This window comes from Lactuca virosa, chromosome 6 (assembly GCF_052849685.1).
Source record: "Lactuca virosa cultivar CGN04683 chromosome 6, Lactuca_virosa_CGN04683_v6, whole genome shotgun sequence".
In the NCBI taxonomy this organism is placed as follows: domain Eukaryota; kingdom Viridiplantae; phylum Streptophyta; class Magnoliopsida; order Asterales; family Asteraceae; genus Lactuca; species Lactuca virosa.
In genome coordinates, this window is record NC_136431.1 from 247,097,681 (window position 1) to 247,118,408 (window position 20,728).

Here is a 20,728-nt window from a genome sequence, read left to right on the forward strand (position 1 = left end):
TTGAGTGCACAAGAAGAAGCATATAGATCCAAAATCCTTGCCTCATCCACGACACTTTTCTGATATAAAGCTTGAACCTTGTCTTGTAGTCATTTAGATCTCCATTTTAGAGTTCTTTGCTTGCTTCTGGTCCAAATGATTTGGACGTCCCAGATGGAGAATACTTCAGATCTAGGGTCTTGAGGGGTTTTCATAAAGGTGCCAACTTTATGGTCATGTGTGACAACGCGTTATTTTCTTTATCGTAAAAGTCGAACTAAGGTCAAACTTCTTACTTTGATCTATCTTATGTAAAGTAGATTTAAATTCTAGATTGGTTTAAAACCTTTAATTAGAAGTGTTGCTTGAATTAGAAGTGAATTTCATGGAACTGAGAACCTTCATCTGAGCCACAAACCCTCGCAGCCGCAAACCCTCGCATAGCTTGAGACTTCGGACCACAAACGGTTCTCAGCCGCAAACAAGGTTCACAGCCGAGAACCCACTCCTCGGACCATAAACTCCGGTCTTATCCATTCGGTGTGGAAACCAACAAAGGTGTCCCATCAGTTTTGACCCTATATGGGGGCTGAACCGTGAACTCCCCCTCACTTCTTCAATTCCAGCCGAAAACTCACCCTTTCACACTTAAGAACACCAACCGAAAACCCTCATTCTCTCTCAACTATCATCCTTCTTCCTTCGAATCTTCTTAGGATCTTGCTTAGGATCTTCAAGTGTTCTTCATTCACCAATATCTTCTTGGGCCGTGAACTCCCAGGCTAGCCGTAAACTCCTAGCAACCTTCCATTTTGCTTCTAACACTCTTATTTGTAAGTTAAATTTACAAATCTGTCTAATTCCTTATCATTCTTATGATTATATACGCTAATTGTATACATATATATTACATAAAATGCTAATTAGGACTCGGTTTTGCTACGGGACTTCACTCGTGGAAATAACATCCTATATCGAACCTTCAAACGAATCACTCACATAAGGTGAGTTCATACCCCTACAATTTACCTTTTTCAATGTTTTTAGGGGGAATACAAGTCAAACACAATAGAATTGTGTTAAATCTTACACGTGAAAACAAACAAACAAAGAAACTCTTATGCTTATAAATATTGTTAAAAATCATTTTCAAACTCTTTTAAACTATTTTAGATTTCTATTTATATCAAAATCATATTCGTTTGTATATTTATGTATAATCATGCTTTAACAGACTTAGGACTATTGCTAAAAACCGTAACTCTTGTTCCTTGTTTGGTTGTGGGCTTAGGGTAGGATCACTAGTCCGACTGTCGGCTAAATCATAATTATACATGCAAAATATATACATGGATATTAAATCTCATTTTCAAGAACATACTTAACTAAATTGCATATGCTGGGCAAATGAGTCTTTTCTCCAAATCATTTACAGTTCAAACAAACATACTAGTAAAGTATAATAGGTATAGTTTAGAGAATCAATTCATACTATTTTCTAGATCAGAGAAACAATTACATGAACTAATACATACACATTAATACAATTACAAACAAGTTTACAAACATGTTAGAACATAATAGTTTTCATAAACAAAACGGAAACAAACTTATAATTTATAATGAGTATAGTTAAGGGACAAACGAAACTATTTTTACAAGGTTATATGTTATAAACAAAAAGGATTCTCGGTTATTACTCATAATACATTGAAACAGTTTGTGAGTGATTTTTATGTACTTATCTAAGTACGAGTAAAAGTCCTGAGCTTATAACCAGAGTCTTTTGTAGGGAGAGCGATGACAATTGTGTATAGATCTATGTTGGGATTGACAATCCCACATCCCGACTGTTAGCTACAGTCAGGTCATCACGTCTGGGATGACAAATGTTCTTAACAATTTTGACGCCTGAAAAACGTCGTTATCAGACAGACAGGGTTAGTATGGTTATAAGAACAGACAGGGTTAGTATGGTTATAAGAACTTACAGGGAGAAAATCCCGACCTATTTACGAGTAACATATATTCAAATAACTCCATTTAAATTAGTTATCTTACAATTGGTTTACAAAACAAACTTACTTCAGTGGTATTATTTTTAAACAATACTACTGCAAGTAATTACTTTCCATTATATGCATACAAAAAGGTTCATACATGAACAAGCATACTGTTTTATTAGAAAGGATAGTCTAAGATTATGGAAAACATACATTATACAATTTCAGAGTACAAACATACATTATACTAGTACAGAGAACAAAACATACAAACATTTGTGTCTTAGGGTTGAAGACTACTTTTCATTTATTATAGAAAATATGGGATTTTCTGGAGAACATAAACTAATACTTTCATAGATCAAGTACAAACATTAAATAATAAATACTTATGAACTCACCAACTTAAATGTTGATACTCTCTTTCAAATAACTTGTATTCTCAGGGAATCAGTAGACAGGTACGCTAGTACAGGTTTTCGAGAAGACGGAGCATGTTCAAGACTCGTCTTTTATTTTGCTATACTTTTAGTGTCATACAACTATACAATGAACACACATGTATTAACTATATTATTAATGCAATGGATGTTATTGCTTGTTTTACTATTTTACATTTGTTATGATACTGAGCATGACGTCATCTGCCCCCGGACGTTTCCGCCGTTCTGGTTTGGGGGTGTGACACCATGGAAGTCCCATGCAAGCTTTAGACCATCATTTTGTCCTTTTGGCCGGACTGTACACACACATCAAAGATATTCGTTTCAGCGGTTTTGTAAATTTAACTCTGATAATGTATGATTTTCAATCAATCAAATGGAATTCAATGGTTTTTGAAACAAGGGTTTAATTGTTTAATCTATTTTAAAAATGAAAAAAAATCTCTTTGTAATTTTTGGGACGTTACATAGAGACTTCGTGTGTGATTCTGTTGTCTTGTCTGATTCTAGTTCCAGTTCCGATTTCGATTCTTGTTAGAGCATAAACAAATTGTCCAACCCTGGTTTCCATATATTCATGTGTTTCAAGAAACCAATTCATGTGAACACCAATTTTGGTTATATAAAAATGAGATGGGTCTAAATGACTATTTTACCCTTTTAAACGGAATTATAATTTACAAAATACCTGGATTGGTGGCACGAGGGGATTTTTATAGCAGTCAAATGTTGTCTCACTAAAAGAGGGAAACCACATACCCAAAAAGGATCATTGTTCAAATCCGAATTTTAAAGATATGGTGGGATCCACTTCCACATCACTGATAAGAGTAAATTACACAAACAGTCCCTATGGTTTAGGGTAATTTACGCGTTTGGTCCCTAACTTATTTTTTTAACTCGGAAGGTCCCTACTGCTTGTTTTTGTTACGCATTTGGTCCCTGTCTTATCTAAAAAGATTATTTTTCCCTTTATTTTTAATTTATTTAAATAAACACACCCCAACCCCACCCCTCACCTTACTTTACCTACCCCACCATTTTCCCCTATTCAAATAATAGTCTTTTTAGGTAAGATAGGGACCAAACGCACAATAAAAACAAACAGTATGGACCAAGCACGAAAAAAACAAACAGTAGGGACCTTCCGAGTTAAAAAAATAAGTTATGGACCAAACATGCAGATTACCTGTAACATACGAGTTCTGAGGTATTAAAATATTAACTTAATTTTAAATTTCAATTGGAAGATGCTCACGACGTGAGCCATAGTGGTCACGTCGTGAGTAAGACCCTTGACTGTTTGGCCCGTGTTCTCGGACCTCAAGATGTGAGGCATAAGACCCCACTACGTGAGTCATTCCTGATGGTCCTAAACCCTAAAAATCGGGTATAAAACAGAATGAGGAGGCTAGGGTCGTCCATCCTCAGCCTCTTTCATTCCCAAGTCACTGAAAAACCATAGAGTCGGCCTTCTTGAGCTATTGAACCATTGTTGGTGGTATTGGTGTGTTATAGTGGTTGATTTCCTTGAAGAAGAAGAACAAGAAGAAGCTCTTGTGGAGGTTCCTTTGGATGAGATAAGCTCCTTCTAGTGGCACTTCTGAGCTCATAAGCTCTGTAAGTCTCAAAGATCCCACCTTTCCCTTCTAATCTTGCTAGATCTAGGTTATGGTTACCTTCTTTGTATGGGATCTTGAAGAATCATGCATGAGGTCCATAAAGTTAGCAACTTTATGGACCATTAAGTCATTTGTTGTGTTAGAACCCTTAGATCTGGATTTTGGTGCAAGTTTTGAACTCCATGTTTGGATCTTGATGTTTTTACCCATCTTTTGACCTAACTAGTGTTTAAGTCATGCATGGGACATGCATGACTGAAAAGATATGATTTTTATGGACCTTTAGGCTAGATATGATATCCTGGAAAGTCCCAAACACGCATAAAAAAGGATTAAGAGCTTAATGCTCACTGAACAGTTCTCACGACGTGAGAAGTATGGTCTCACGACGTGAGAAGTATGGTCTCACGACGTGAGCACGTCGTTTTCCCTGATCTGAAACCCTGAGATGAGTGAACTGAGTTGACTCGTTGTGTCGACCCAAGACGAGTTGATTCTCACGACGTGAGTCGGGGAAGGTCACAACGTGATGATGGAATAATGAGAAAAGTTGATCATTGACCTCGACCGTTGACTTTGACTTTGACCAAGGGTTGGCCAAGTTTGACTTCAAGGGTATTTTTGGTGATTTGGGTTTTATAGAATTGGTTTCATGCTAATTGTAGGTGTTTTAGTGTGGAGTTGTACTCGGGGAGTTTGACATTATCATTCAGAGCTACTTGTGAGGTGAGTGCTTCTCACTATATCAACAGGGTCTACGGCACCAAGGCCGGCCCTTTATGGTTTGTATCCTGGTTATAGGATTATGCTATGTTAGAGATCAGTTAGATCTGTATCCTGGTTATAAGATTATGCTATGTTAGAGATCGATTAGATTTGTATCCTGGTTATAGGATGATGTTATGTTAGTGATATGTTAGATCAGTATCCTGGTATATAGGATGATGTTATGATTAGTGATCTGTTAGATTTATATGATTATCTGTACATGCTAGCTAGTGTATGATATTTATGTGCACATGATTGGTTGATTGGGGGTTTGGGTTGAGGCGGTCATGCTTTGTGCTTTGTGCCAATATACCCAGGGCGGCCCGGATAGATTGCAGACCCGGTAAAGGCGTACTAGTCATACCGAAGGCCCGATGAGCGGTCCGGATAGGTTGTAGGCCCTGCGAAGCGGGTCAGACGTGTCGATGGCTCGGAGAGCGTTCCAGATAGGTTGCAGGCCCTGAGAGGCGGTTCAGTCAGGCTGATGGCTCATTATGCATGTTGTTTGTATGATATTGTTTTGATTGTATGGCGTTGGTATTTTGGGGGAACTCACTAAGTTTCGAGCTTACAGTTGTTGATTTTGTTTCAGGTACTTCAAATGATCGCGGGAAGCCGAAGGCGTGATCGTGCATCTCCTTGGATTTTTATGATTTGATTTCTAGGATACTCTGACATGAAACTATTTTGAAAATAATATGTAATAATTATTGGTTTTTAAATGTTTTAAAAAGTTTTAAATTGGCATGATTTTTATGGATGTTACATTACCCAAACCATAATTATTGTAATTTACTCTATAGATAATTCATGTAATTTACTCTATAGATAATTCATTTAAGAAATGTTTTAAAAAGTTTTAAAATAATTCATGTAATTTACTCTATAGATAATGATGGTAACAATGAAATTCCAATTCCATCACTAACATCAGTTTCTTGAGAAGTTTGACCATTTCTTGATGGACTGTTGTGTTTGTGTATCTCTCCAAAGAAATCGACAATTGTCGTCACTTTATTGGCATCCATAGATGACGAAGATTCAGCTTCATCATAAGGTTATTGTAGGAGATCATACACCGGTCTCTGAATAACCACCATTTTCAGGGATGCATCAATAGGTGGAAACCAATCCGTATTTAGCTTAGTGACATTCACAAACAACAACTCACTTATATTATTAACTTTTACATAAATGGTCAATGTGTTTTGAGTTATGATGTGTATCCTACAAATGGAACCTTTTTCAATATTGGTCCTTAATTGTTATTTCAATATGGGACCAAAACCGAAGATATGAAACCTTGAAAAAAGTTTCAATTTTAAACTAAACATAGTAAAAATAAAAAAACATTTGGACGTATTTGTAATTTACTATTGATGATAATAATAATAATAATAATAATAATAATAATAATAATAATAATAATCAACAATAAGAAGAAAATCATAACAAAATTTACTTACAAAGTTGACACTTTTTTGTGATTTTAAATGGATTAAAATTAATCTGGGCTTGCTCCAAGAAAAGTTATACATAATGGATCAATAATAAACCACAGTCGAATGAATTCGACTGCTGTGGTAACTGCAAAAACAACACAAGCAACCAAGATCTAAACTTCAAGTCTCAAAAATAAATAAATGGACCATAATTCTTGCATGACTTAATGGGAATGCCAAAGACCCAACTTTCCAAGTCAAAAGGGTCCAGAGAGCATACAAAAGTGCTCAAAAGGTGTTGGAGTTCACCCAACACCAAAGACAATATCAAAATGGACCAAAAAGTGAAAAAACTACATATATTAGATCTAATGAACTAAAGAGCAATATATGAACTTTATACTTACAAAAGTCTAGAAATAGAGTAACTTTGCTAGATCTAAACCTAAACCTTTCTTTAAAGACACAAGCAGAACTTCTAGATCTTCAAGCTTCACTCAAGAGGAGATAAATAATTTCGCAAATCAACCAAATGCTTAAGAATGAAAGAAAGAGAGGGTGTTAGGGTTTCTGAAAAATCACTCAAGGGGTCATGGAGGCTGAAAATGATCAAACCCCTAGGGGTTAATGACCTTTAAATACCCCTAAAACCCTAATAAAACCATCATCCCACTGGGTCGGAGGCGTGTCTCCCCTGTTAAGAGGCGCCCTGCGTCTTTTACGATCAATTTCAGGTTTTCAAAATTTTCAGCAAATGCGATAAATGGCATTCTGCTTCGTCCCATCTATCTATTTTCTTATGGACAATAAAACTCCCAATTAAAAAATGTAACAACATAATTGAAATTCGGAAGTTACATTCAAAATCGGATGTTATATCTTACCACACGTCACCTCCATTCACTACGTGTTCTAGACGTGTCATACTCTGATGTGCCACGTGTACTCATCGACACATCGCAAAACGACTCAAAACGTGTCGCCATCCTCGTCAACATTTTAAGTATAACAACGTACTTCTTAAACGTGTCACATGTTTCTTCTCTATTGCGTCATGAACCCAAAGTACATTACCATCATCTCTTGGAGCATTTTCTACAACTTACCTACACCATCATCTTTGGAAATGTGTTGCGTAACATCTCACTTGTCATTAGTGGGTTACATCTCTCGTAATAATATGTGTTATGAAAAACATTTATCACAAGCCCCCCCCCCCCCCCCCCAAGAAGATTTTGTATTTTGAATCTCGCTAAGCAAGGGTATCCCAACCTAAGTCTCTTTTCATACCTTTAAGTCACATCTCATTTCACATCTATAAGAAACTTTTCTTTCGTCTCATCTTTACACATAAATGTTATTTCTCATGTGATATTCACAAATATCATAAAACCTATATCCTCTTATTTTTCTTTAAGTGACTAATTGGTCCATTATCTCTATTAGGGTAGTAAGTCAAATAAGTCATCTCTTCGACTTATCATGCCATCTACAATACTCATATTATAGTGGTGATTGAAACTATTACTACTCACTTTAATATAGTAAGTGTGACGTTTATATGCAACTCGAACATATTCATCAACATTCAAATCTTAGCCATTAAAGATTAGTTTGCAGTTGAAAAACATATACCTCTCTCTCTCTCGATATATATATATATATATATATATATATATATATATATATATATATATATATATATATATATATAATTGGTAAATAATATGTGTCACTAAGGCCTTGTTTGATATACGTCTGACTGAGTTGGGTCAGACGTTTTTTGCTGACTCGGTCAGACAAACTTGTTTGTAAGCAGATTTATTGATGTCTGACTCGGAAAGATATATCTGAATGAAAAAGATATGAGATATCTCCTGACTGAGAAAGATTCCAAACGTGCCCCTGCACCTCTACCAATTGACGATTTGAGACTCACCCACCACCGATCGACGCTGCACCTCTACCAATTGAAGATCTCTTCTAATCAGGTATGATTTCTATCTTCTTAGTTTAGTTTTTCATGTATATATCCGATTTTTCCTGTTCATTCTGATTTCGTGTTGTTTCTCTTTCGATTTGTTGTTAATTCCAATTTATTGCTTTTGCCTGCCCTTGCCCTGTGTTATGATTTGCTATCCAATTTGATTTTTCTGCTTGAGAAGTTATAAATCTGATGCAGATTGTTAAATCTAATGTTGTATTGCGTTTTTTTCTCTATTCACATTGAGATTCTTAAATTTGATGAAGATTTTTTTTACATAGAAATCTAGTGCAAAATTTTTGTTTGAAAGATAAATATGTTGCAGAATTTGCATTATGATATTTGTTAAGCTAATTGATTTGTTATCTTGCTTATTGACTTTTTTTATTTGCTATTTAGTTGATTGATTTGCTAGTCATGCTTTAATTTGTTGGATTCAAACTTAGAACATCATAGCTTTTGCAAAGATGTTTTTGCTGTGTAATTCATAGATACATATTTGTTAAATGCTAATTTTGCTGTTAAATGTTCATTTTTGCTGATTTTTGTTGTTGAATGTTGATTTTGAAGTTCACTTTTTATGGAATGGTTTCTAATTGATGTTAAGATCTTTTATGTCCATAAACAAACGATTTCTGATTGATGTTAAGATACATATTTTTTTCTGTTGAATATTGATTTTGCTCATAAACAAGTGATTGCTTTATGATTGATGTTAAGATCTTCTATGTCCTTTTGAATTCAGTTGATTTTTGATACTTGATGCCTATGGAGATAAGGGTGGAATGGTGTAAGTAAGGGGTTTTATGGATGGATGGGGTTACGGAGGAGGTTCAAGATGGGTGATAATAGAGGTTAAAGTACGGTGAAGAAGATGATGATGCAGTGATAGTGGTGTGAAGAAGATGAGGGTAAAATGATCATTTTTCATAAGTCAACACATTCAGTCAGATGTACAATCAAACAACCTGGTTTCTTGCTCAGTCAGGATTTCTTACCCAGACATGCCTTTCCCAGTCAGCACTTTCTCAGCCAACAACTATCAAACGAGACCTAAGTTTATGCTTACCTAGTGAACATTTTTTCAAGTGAGTATCTTTATCACCTAAACTATATTATTTTAAGAGGGAATTCTTGATAAAATCGTCAAAACAACCTTTTTTCACAAAATTGAGATGTCATGTGCGAAAATTATAACTATTTTTGTTTAAATTTTGGAACATGAATAATAAATTTACTCATCTTAATCTAATGTAAAGGTTCTTATCTAGTTTTTTTATTTCTTACAAAAATATGAACTTTTAAAGGAAATCTACTCCATGTATTATCTGTTCGAACTTCGAACTGAATTATGCAAATCCATTTTATAGGATATTCACGTTTTTGGGAAGGTTTGGGTCGGGTGATACCCGCCCAAAACGCCGACCAAGTAATTCCACACGTTTATTTAAATGTATTAATTTTTCCACTATTTGTGTGGCCAATTTTCTGCGACTCGGTGAAAAGAGGATCAAAATGAGTACATACTGCGCACGTTAGCTGATACCACCCTCTCCCTTTCCGCCACGTCACTCAACCATACAACGCATTTATCCAAAACAGTAGTCAGTTTCTTAACGGCGCAAGTTATCGGAATTTGCTCTCTTCTCTTTCATCGAAGCTCCGCCGTCGACAAGTCCACCGGAAAGTTTTGTTATACAATTAATTCGTCGAAATCTCGCTCAGATCTCACTTAGTGTTGGTGATCAGGTGAATTATTTGTTCAATTTGACGAATTTATCGATTAACGTTCATATTCGTTTTTGTTCATTCTTTTGATTTGTTGTGCATAGTTTATAGAGCTCAATTTTATCAATTCACTGTATCATGTCTCGTTTTATGGAAGTGATAATTGTTATAGATAAATGTATTGTTATCTGTAATACTCTAACAATTTTGGATGCACTAGTCTAGTTTTTTGTGGATTGTTAATGATTAATATTATAACTGTTACAGATATGCAAATTCTTATTTGTGTTTTAGGTTTTTGATTTATTTATCAATCCCTTTGTTTGACATTTCATAGTGTGATGACGATATATTGAACTATGTATATTTTTTTTTGGAAAGATATTGAACTATGTATCTTGATTTGTCGAGTGACTGTAAATGTGTTGCTGTTGATGATACTGTATATGTTCTGAAGGAAGAGCTAAGGTCTTCAATTTGAATGCTGAATGGTTACTCTTCATTCCTCAACTTGAAATGGAAATTGTACTACTCTTTTTTGCTTCGTTATCAAGTTTTATACCTTTATCTTTGGCTTTTACTAGTTTGGCTGTTAGTTCAGAGTGATATCTAATGGTAAAAGAGCAAACACTAATAGAAATTGCTAATTGTGTTAGACTTATCTGATTTTACAAACAAATACTGCACATGTAGTAATGTTGGTAATACCTTTTATATTTAAATCTATACCAAATTTTACATCTGAAAAATAGCAGAAGTGACATTTTCAAGTTAAGGAGTATTCAGTTTTCCTAAAGTCAAATGTTCACTTGATAGGAAATATTTTCCCAAACAAATGCACCTGTTACCTGCTAATTTACATGTATTATACAGTATTCCATTAGTATCAGGGGTTTTGTCAATGTTCAATTTGGTATATTACTTTATAGAGCTCAATTTAGAGTTTAACTTCTTGGTGGCTTTGACATTGTTCTGATATATGCAGAACCCATATTTCTTGTGCAGGATCTAAGTCTACATTCCGTCTTGCTTTCTAGGATATTTCATTTCTTTTTGTGTCTTCAATCTCTCAATAATGGCTACAACTGGTTCTTTGCTGTTTTCTCGGGAATTGGGGATCAATAGAAGTTCTGTATATAACAGCCGACCTAAGGTGCATGGTTTTATACTTTTATCCATAGATCATTGCTTATCTTTTGCTCATAACCGATTAGTTGATGTCCAAACATTAATAACAAACTAGAAAACTTCCAAGATTCCAGTTTCACACAGTTCATCTTCTTTAACCCTTTTCTTTTTCTTTTTATTTTCCTCCAGGGGAAGAGATATAAGGGACACACTCAAATTTTTGCTGCTGGTATTTCGTCCCATACCTCGGTATGTTACTTATGTTATCAGTGCTCAAGTTTGTAATTGTTCAGGTGTATTTTAGATATTTGACTAACAGTCAAACACTTCGTCTAAACTAATGTCTTGTCAAAGTTTCAAAGATGACATTTATTTTGATATATTGTTCATGATTAAGTCTGTTGCATATGCAGCTACAAGAGGCTTGGAGTGTACATCTTTTAACCTTACGGAAGTCAATAAAACCAACACCAACTAGGTGTAACATTTTAGTTTGTCGATCTCTTTTCTCACCAAATGGCGGAAACCAGATTCCTTTATTAAAAACAGCTGCTACAGTATTAACAAGGTGATTTTTTTTTTTCACTTTATGTTTCCAAAATCTAGTTCCTGAAATATTTGATTAACTCTCTGGTGTTACATGTATGAATTTTTTTGCATCAAATGCAGGTCATATGAAGCTTTTCATGGCCGATCTCTTGTAGTGCAATTGATTCCAGCTGTTGGAGTTATTGCTTTTGCTGCATGGGGTCTTGGACCTCTAATGCGTGTCTGCAGGATCCTTTTTCTGCAGGTATATGTTCTTCTTAATGATGGGATGAGAAGGGCATTTATGTCTTTTGCATAGACAAGAGATTGGGAGCGAGTTCCTATCCCACCTTGTTTTACCTTGCAATTTTTGTCCCATTGACATCAGTCTCAGTTCTAGTACAATGCATGTTAAACACAGTACAACTTGTTTTGTTATGCCCTAAGTGGCTAATAGTCTGATATTGTGATTACTTGATACAGAAGAGTGATAATAGTTGGAACAAGAGTAAAGAATATCAAGTGATGACATCGTATGTTCAACCTTTGTTGCTGTGGGGTGGTGCAGTACTTATATGCAGGTGAAACTAACATCCTTCTAGAAACTTTTAGTAGCTACATCTTTTTAATTTTTTTTTATTCCATATACAGTATTTTTTTTTAACAGTAATTGATCTTCACAGAATCCTGGAACCAGTTATCCTACCTTCTGCATCAAGCCAAGCTGTGAAACAAAGGCTTTTGAATTTTGTACGTTCATTATCAACAGTATTGGCATTTGCATACTGCTTATCAAGGTAACAGTTGGAATGGAATGAGCTTTTGATTATTGATATCTAGATTTCTTTTTCTTAATAAAATGAAAAACTCCTATCTATTTTTTGTTTTCCATGTCAACTTTTGATGTTTAGATGATGCCTTCTTTTGTTTTGGCAGCTTAATACAACAAACACAAAAATTCTTTGCGGAGAATAAAGATCCTAGTGACGCAAGAAATGTATGTCTCCATGACTCTAGTATATCTGAATTCATTGGAACTGTTGTACCATATGAACTTTTGTTTTGCTTTATAAAATAGGGGCTAAATGCAAGAAATACAGAATCCTACTTTCATTTATTCGTTTTCTTAAGGCATTGTACTTTGATAAATTTACCCAATATAGCATTATACTTCCAATCTTTTTCTTATTAGGACATTATACATTGAGAAATCTTCCCAATTATAGTAGTGAAAATTGCTTTCTATTTAGATGACATTGCTGTAATTGGGTAGATATATCAAAGTACAATGTTGTAATAGGAAGAAATGAAGGTAGAATGTTATAATAAACAAATCAATGCAAGTACGTTGCTATTTCTTGAATTAGTAGAGTTATTTCTTTTTTCTTTTATTTAAAACCATGATATAACTATTCTATTTTCTCTACATTTTAATGTACAGATGGGTTATGAATTTGCGGGAAAAGCTGTTTATTCTGCAGTGTGGGTTGCATCTATTTCATTATTCATGGAATTACTCGGTTTCTCCACTCAGAAGTGGGTGACAGCTGGAGGTCTTGGTACTGTATTGCTTACACTTGCAGGCCGTGAGGTACAACCACAATGACTTTTTTTTTTAAATTAAAACTTTATTCAAGACTCGCATTGCTGATAATGATTATTTAATTCAATTTTCATGTAGATATTTACTAATTTTCTTTCAAGTGTCATAATCCACGCAACAAGACCTTTCGTACTAAATGAATGGATTCAAACAAAAATCCAGGGGTATGAAGTCTCTGGTACAGTTGAGGTATGTATCATGTATTTCCTGTATACCATTAAAAACAAACCAGAGATTTAGGCCATGTTTCCTTCTTTGTTGTATTAAGGTAGTGTTTGATATGCAATAAGCTAAGAGGGAACGGAATAGAGCCTTACTAGGGAATGCAAAAAAAAAAAAAAAAAATCTTGTTTGTTTGACACAGGAATGGAATTGAGCCTTACGGAATGTGATTTTTTCTGGGTTGATTTTTCATTCCTTGATGGAAGGGACTGATATATTATAAGTATGATTTACTTTATTTATATAATCTTCAATAACAATAATGTTTAAAAAAAAATAAAAAAAAGTTTAAAATTATTTTTAAAAAGTAACAATATTTTTCAATTATAATTCTATTATAAGATTTCATTTTTGAAGTGATATATGAACTTTTTTTTTTTGGACTAATTGAAACACATTATATATTTCAAACGACGTGAAACATGTTTTTATTAATTTATTTAGCAATATATCCTTATTTGATTAGAATATGTTTTTTTATAATTGTACATATCAAACAACATGTTTGAATGGCCCATTCCATTCCTTAAGTCACCGAAACATAATAATGGAATGTAATGACTCATTCCATTACTTTGTTGACGCCTTTACTTTCTGATTACATTGAATCATACCAAACATGTCCTAAGTGTTGTTTGGAAAACGGAAGGCAAATATAAATAAGGAATAAAATGGGACTTAATGAGGAAAGCCTCATTTTCGTAACTTTATTTGTTAAGTCGTTCTTTCTGTATCAAGTCAAAAAGGAACACCCATATATAACTTTCCAATGCCCATTAAGCGTGTCATGAATCATGATCCAGTTCATATTTTTTTTTGTGGGTTTATATAGCATGTGGGTTGGTGGTCCCCAACAGTGATTAGAGGTGATGATCGTGAGGCCATTCATATCCCAAATCATCAATTTACAGTGAATGTAGTGAGAAATTTAAGCCAAAAAACTCATTGGCGCATCAAGACTCACCTTGCTATCAGCCATTTGGATGTCAATAAAATTAACGTGAGTACTATTTTTTTGTAAAATGTAAATTGCAATATGGTACATAGTTTTATTATGATTTTATTTTGGGAGCAGAACATTGTGGCTGATATGCGCAAGGTTTTGGCCAAAAATCCTCAAGTGGAGCAGCAAAAGCTTCATAGGCGAGTGTTTTTGGATAATGTTGACCGTGAAAACCAGGCTCTTTTGGTAAGTGACCATCACTTCTCATCTCCCTAGGTTTAAATGCAAGAAATACCAACCTACTTTCATTTCCTCCAGTTACAGCCTTGTGCTTTGAAATGCCCAATTATAGCAACAATTGGATGGATTTTTCAAAGTATAATGTCTTAATAAAGAAAAAAGCTTCAAGTACAACGCTATAGTTGGTAAAAGATTTCAAAGAACAATGTCTTGAGGGTAACATAATGAAATGAAAGTAGGATGCTATAATACACAAATAAATGATTTTGGGATGCCCAAATTAAATGCAATATTCCCCTTTTGGCGTAGTTTAAACCCATAACAATCTGTGCTGTGCACTCAATCTCATTAGCATTCATTTCTCAGATATTGCATTTATTCATAACAAGACGATTAAAAATCATTAGCCTTTGTTTTTGTTTGACAGATTATGATTTCTTGCTTTGTTAAAACATCGCATTTTGAAGAATATCTTTGTGTCAAGGTAAGCGCCTTTTTCTTCTTCTATTTTTTTCCCCATAACATGCTGTATGAACAAAGACTTTAATTTTTTGGTAAAATGACCACCTTACCCTTGTGTCTACAAGTGATTGATGCAAATTGCCAAATAAAGCATATGACTCGTATCGTATGTTTCAATTTTTTTGGAGCTGGGAGAGTGAAATGACTATTTTACCCTTGTGATGGTGAATGATAAAATCTAATAACAGGAAGCAATAATGCTGGATCTGCTAAGAGTAATCAGCCACCACCGTGCCCGTCTGGCAACACCTATTCGCACTGTACAAAGAATCTACCGTGATGCAGACCACGATGACGTCCCAATTTCCGACATCTTCAGTCATAACCGAGCCGCTGCTGCAAACCGTCCATTCCTACTGATCGAACCATCTTACAAGATCAACGGTGAAGATAAAAGCAAGCCTTCATCTCGACCCGGACCCACCACCAACCCCAACATCGAAGAAAAAGACACCAAACCCATCATACCAGACCCAATCACAGATCCCAACCCAAAACCCTCAAACGTGGGACCCAGTCCCATTGGGTCAGGTGGTGGTAATAGTCCAAAACAGGAGGTTGAAAAGGCCAGGTCAGCATTGGAAGATAATATTGTGTTAGGTGTGGCTTTAGAGGGTTCCAAAAGGATGCTGCCTATTGAGGAGGATGAGATGGGACCCCCTGCACCATCATCATCATCACCGGAGTCGAAGGAATTGGCTAGCTGTTTAAATGGGGGTGGTGCACCGCCTAGCAAAGACCAGAAAAATGATGCGGGTAGCGTGGGTCCAGGTACCAGTACCACATCATCAAATGAACAAGAAAAGAGGTGACATCTGAATGTGTTTAGAGATGTGACACGAGCTGGTTTTTAGTAGGCTTGCATCATCGTTACTTGTATTTATTATATAAAAAGTTTGTTGCATTTATTAATTTCATGCATGTATGTGTTTGCCAATTCCTCAGTTAGGAATAGGAAGTAAAAAAATAGAAAGGAAAGGAGTTCATTCATATAGATTATACATATGATAGAACTTAGTAAGAGGAAAAATTGAATGTGAAGTTTGCATCTCCAATTCTTTTCATTGTATTCATGTTAAGTTAATTTACACCAGAGACTTAATTAATGACACATGCAATCAGGGATGGGATACGTATATATGGATTGTGTCTCCTTTCTCACCCTAATTTGGCCTTGTCTGTTCTTATGCCCGTTTTCCACAGCCTGCTGAAACTCAGACCACTCCATGGTTCCGTTTAGAAAAAGCTGACTCAGTAGCACCATGTTGGGTCTAATAGTCTTCATGTTCCTATACGCTCGGTACCCTAGCTGAAGAAAACAATCAAAATTCATTCATGTCATATCATGTGTTTTTAACCAACTCAAAATACACTTACAAAATACATGGTGTTATAACATACCATTGCATTGTGCATATTGCCTGGGGAAGCAGAGATGAAGATGTCTGTGTGCATGCTGACATAATAATCAACTGCAGCTAATAGCGACGCCTTTCCTTCCACTTGAGCACGTTCTTTCTCAGAGGCAATGCTTTTTTTATCCTCCATAAGCGGAAACATTTTCCTCAGTGTTGAGATCCTCGCTTCACCACCATAAACCTTTTTTTACAAAAGTAAAATGTCTTGATAAGAAAAATAAAAATCCAAAGTATAATGCTGTAACCGAAAGAAATGAAAGTAAGATGTTATAATAAAAAAATCCAATACCTTTTTCATGGGTGAAAAAGGTATTCAAGATTATTTATTACCTTATGGGATGCAAGATAGAGGCGTGTATCATTATTGAATCCCAATGCTCTTAATGACAATCCAATCTCTTCAGGAGTCAATGGACATCTTCCCTGATGTCTCAACTCCTCATTACTAAACTGAGTCTTAACCACTCTTCCCTGCCAAATCACTTGCCTATACTTTGCAAGAGCCAACTTCTCAGCTTTCCCACCACCAAAATCACAAGCTGAATGCGAAGCCATATCCTGTCCAATAAATAATCACAAAAGACGTGAATACCCTCCGAATATATATATATATATATATATATATATATATATATATATATATATATATATATATATACACCCTAGTATAAAGTTTGTCCAGTCTCATGTTAAAATATCATGATAGAGAAGGGTAAAAAAGAAGGAAACATACTTTGTCAAAGCGGAGGTGTAAAACAATAAACTTTCCATTTCCATTTCCATTTTCGCCCTTGATTTTTGTAGTGGGAGAGGTTCGAAGGCGTTGAAGAAGGGTGTCCCCGAGTGTCCTGATGTGGGGGACAAAAACTAATGCTTCAAAGTTGACTTTACATCTAAGAAGTTGGATCTCTTTAGGGAGGTTATCGAATGCCAAACGGTGTGAAAATGGAGCAATGGCAGCAATCCCATGACTGAAACAAATATAAATTTAAAAAAAAAATCAATTTCGCCCGTCTTTTTCAGGTTTAGTCCCTGTGGTGGTATATAAGGGCAGAATCGTAATTTTACCAAACTAACAGACGGGTAAAAGAAGGATCATTACAAACCTATTTAGCATTGGAAGAACATTTTCCAAATACCAATTAGCAGAAGCATGAACAGGGGCTGTTTTAATTCTAGTAGGTCGTATGCCTGTGCCATAATACTCCCTTGTGCTCCATGAGTATTTGCTGGGAACCTCTTTAACTATGGAGACTTCATTTTTCAAGACATCAATAAAGTGATCAACATCAAATATATCCGTGAAAGAACTGCACATAATATGCATTTTTTTTTTTTTTTATAAGTTTTGTGAGTTGAGACCTAAATAAACAGGAAAAAGAAGCCAATATAGTGGAGTTTTATATACCTTGAATCTTGCCACACAGGATTTACTTCGAGGTGTGGGATTACCAGTGTTGCGTTTAAGATTTTAGCAACAGCAACTGCATCACAAATCTTTTGGAAAAAAGAATTTTAGAGAAGAAATACAAGATAAACAAAAATAGTTCTGTATTTTTCCCTAAACATATGATCAATTTTGTGAATGTACTGAGTTTTTTTGTTTCTTATGTAGTTCAAGAGATAAAAGAGCACTAACCCCCATTCTTTGCTGGTTCAATCCTCCATCTAGAAACACCTGAATATATCCCTGGGATTTCTCTGAATCGACTTAAAAAAAATTGTTATTTAGATTAAAGAATGATTACAGTTGATTAGACCACTTAAGGGGCAAAAATGGAAAGATAAAAACTGAAGAGGCTCAGAACTTATATAGCTTACATGGGACAGTAGCAGAGTCTAGACAAGGCTTCCACCCTTGGTTAGCCAATGGAGACCAGATATCAGATTGTTGTTTCTCAGACTGGATATAGAGGAGGTATTTGATTACATATATGGTAATTTTGAGGTGAATTGATTATAAATTTCATTTGTAAAAAGATGAAGTTAGCACCTACTCACAATTTGTTGATGTAAAGCACCCTCTAATAAATGAATGTGCTTAGGACTTGGAGCATTCCATTCCTACAATAAGAAAGCCCCTTTATAAAACACAGCAAGAATCAATCTAATTAAATGGTGAGAAGAAAGAACAAAGCAACCAATTGAGGATGATCGCTTCTAAAGTCATATACTTCCTCCAAATATATAAGATGCCTACATATTGATTACCACTATCATTTCAATTAAAATCTTAGCTATTTAGTTCCAGAACACTACAACACATAGTTTACATTTCCGCTATAAAAACTAAACCCTAATCATGGATGAACAACACCGCTTGGCCAAAAGAAATGTCTGAGGTTATCATGGAAATGATGCAGCATATATGCACATCAATAGAGATGGAATTTGTACCGAAAACATTGAAGGATAAGCACGTCCCAAAGGATCAAAGAGATTAGGTAAGAAATTGGGGAGAAGGATCACAAAAATTCCAGCGAAAGCAGCTCTCTGTGACTGGGTTTGTAGGTACTGAAACTTCATCTTCCGCAAGGTATTCAGATGCAATGCGCATTTGCGAATCGATCAACTTTAGATCGACGAGAAAATCTAGCAGATTGTAGTAGCGTTTGGGTTATGAATTTGAGAAATCTTGGTCCACACTGTTTGGATCCAATATCCAAATCATACACCAACACTACAGTCTTATTAGCGACCAGATGCAAAACCAACATATGCCTAAATTTATTGTTGTTTTGTTTTTTAGGTTGTTTATGTAAAACTTAAATTATTTTTTCAAAAAAAAAAAGAAGGAAAGAAATTGGTAATATATGAGTTTTTTTTTTTTTTTTTTGGATTATTTATCCGGTCTATAGTAATCTTCTAGTAATACACGAGTTCTTTTTTAACAACCAAGAGCAGGAACAAAATTTATTGTTTGGTGAATATACAAAATAATCATATGCAAATCAGAAAACACATATTCCTCTAACAACCATTTCGCAATCTTTAACATCACGTCTATGCAAATAACCATAAGGTTTGTGGTTACGATCGACGGGTGAGGGTGCCAAAGAGGCCGACCACCTCGTCACAACACCATTCCACACACGCCTCCGGCGGGAGGAATGACGTAAGCAATGACGTATAAAGTCATTATTATTGAAGACATTATTGAAGACACGCGTCTTTTTTGTTGTGGAAGAATGTATTTTATAATTTGTATATTATCTTATTTGTTGGTATTTGTCGTTATCGGTAGAATAAGTGTCATCTATCGAATATGACGTATAGTTTGTATGTGACATCTAGAATAGGACGTAGCGTTTGTAAGATGTGAGATAAAGTGTGTAACCCTCAATAGTCTAGGGGACTATATTGTAAATATGTTTGTCGTATTGCAATATCTCTCTCTCAACACCATTCCACACATGCCTCCGGAAATGGTCTCTCTCTCTCTCTCTCTCTCTCTCTCTCTCTCTCTATATATATATATATATATATATATATATATATATATATATACACACACACACACACATAAAGCTCCGTAAAGCTGACTATTCCACATCATAATTACAACTATGTGATGGTATTCACACATGGCTTTGCATGCCACATCATTTTACGGGTGCTCCATGATCCAACTCCTTGGTATCATGCAGAGAACGACAATGTTAATTAGACAATTAGACTCGAGGGAGTGGTGTCATAAAATGGGAATGGTTCTTGGTAAAAACATATGGCAAGAAGAGAGGAAGGAGAGAGAAAATAGAAAAGAAGGAAAGAAAAGAGAAAAGAGAGACTCGGCATGGAGGAGCCGAGTTCTTTTGCCACACTTGCCATGCCATACACCAATACACCGCCAATACACCAGGAGTGGTGTTTACCATGACAAAAGCATGCCATCTAGACCATACCCTACTCTACTCGTACTTCTATTATTATTTATTCAATATGGAAATCATTTTGAATTATGTAAATAGATGTCATTTTTGGGTACAAACTCATGCAACTCATGGGCCATTATATGTCACCTTCCATGAGCTTTACATTTAAAAGTTATAAATTTAAAGTTTGATACAAGACTTTGAAGAACTACTCAATCATAGCAAGGGACATTGTATTTTAGTCGGGATAGCCATTTATTTTAGATTTCGCGATCGATATAAT

At 35.0% G+C, this 20,728-nt stretch overlaps 2 protein-coding genes across 4 annotated transcripts; one reads left to right on the plus strand and one right to left on the minus strand.

The window, feature by feature from the left end:
• The first annotated feature begins 9,721 nt into the window (after positions 1-9,721).
• LOC145121100 (mechanosensitive ion channel protein 2, chloroplastic-like) lies at positions 9,722-16,266 on the plus strand. Of its 3 annotated transcripts, none has more exons than XM_079056877.1 (14): positions 9,722-9,990; positions 10,975-11,122; positions 11,287-11,346; positions 11,511-11,665; positions 11,767-11,890; positions 12,112-12,206; positions 12,309-12,422; positions 12,562-12,622; positions 13,067-13,216; positions 13,307-13,417; positions 14,283-14,450; positions 14,526-14,639; positions 15,061-15,117; positions 15,344-16,266. In XM_079056877.1, the coding sequence occupies exons 2-14, from the start codon at positions 11,045-11,047 to the stop codon at positions 15,965-15,967; spliced, it is 1,911 nt and encodes a 636-aa protein (XP_078913003.1). In that variant the 5' UTR covers positions 9,722-9,990; positions 10,975-11,044; the 3' UTR covers positions 15,968-16,266. The 3 variants fall into 3 exon arrangements, with proteins under 3 accessions (XP_078913003.1, XP_078913002.1, XP_078913001.1); XM_079056876.1 differs by having other exon boundaries at positions 9,723-9,990; positions 10,955-11,122; positions 12,109-12,206; XM_079056875.1 differs by having other exon boundaries at positions 9,723-9,990; positions 12,109-12,206.
• On the minus strand, positions 16,186-19,283 carry LOC145121102 (O-fucosyltransferase family protein). Its single transcript, XM_079056878.1, has 10 exons — positions 18,971-19,283; positions 18,575-18,637; positions 18,395-18,476; positions 18,213-18,283; positions 17,982-18,070; positions 17,680-17,883; positions 17,307-17,544; positions 16,904-17,131; positions 16,557-16,754; positions 16,186-16,464 (listed from the first exon to the last, which is right to left on the minus strand). The coding sequence occupies exons 1-10, from the start codon at positions 19,097-19,099 to the stop codon at positions 16,258-16,260; spliced, it is 1,509 nt and encodes a 502-aa protein (XP_078913004.1). The 5' UTR covers positions 19,100-19,283; the 3' UTR covers positions 16,186-16,257.
• Positions 19,284-20,728: the final 1,445 nt, after the last annotated feature.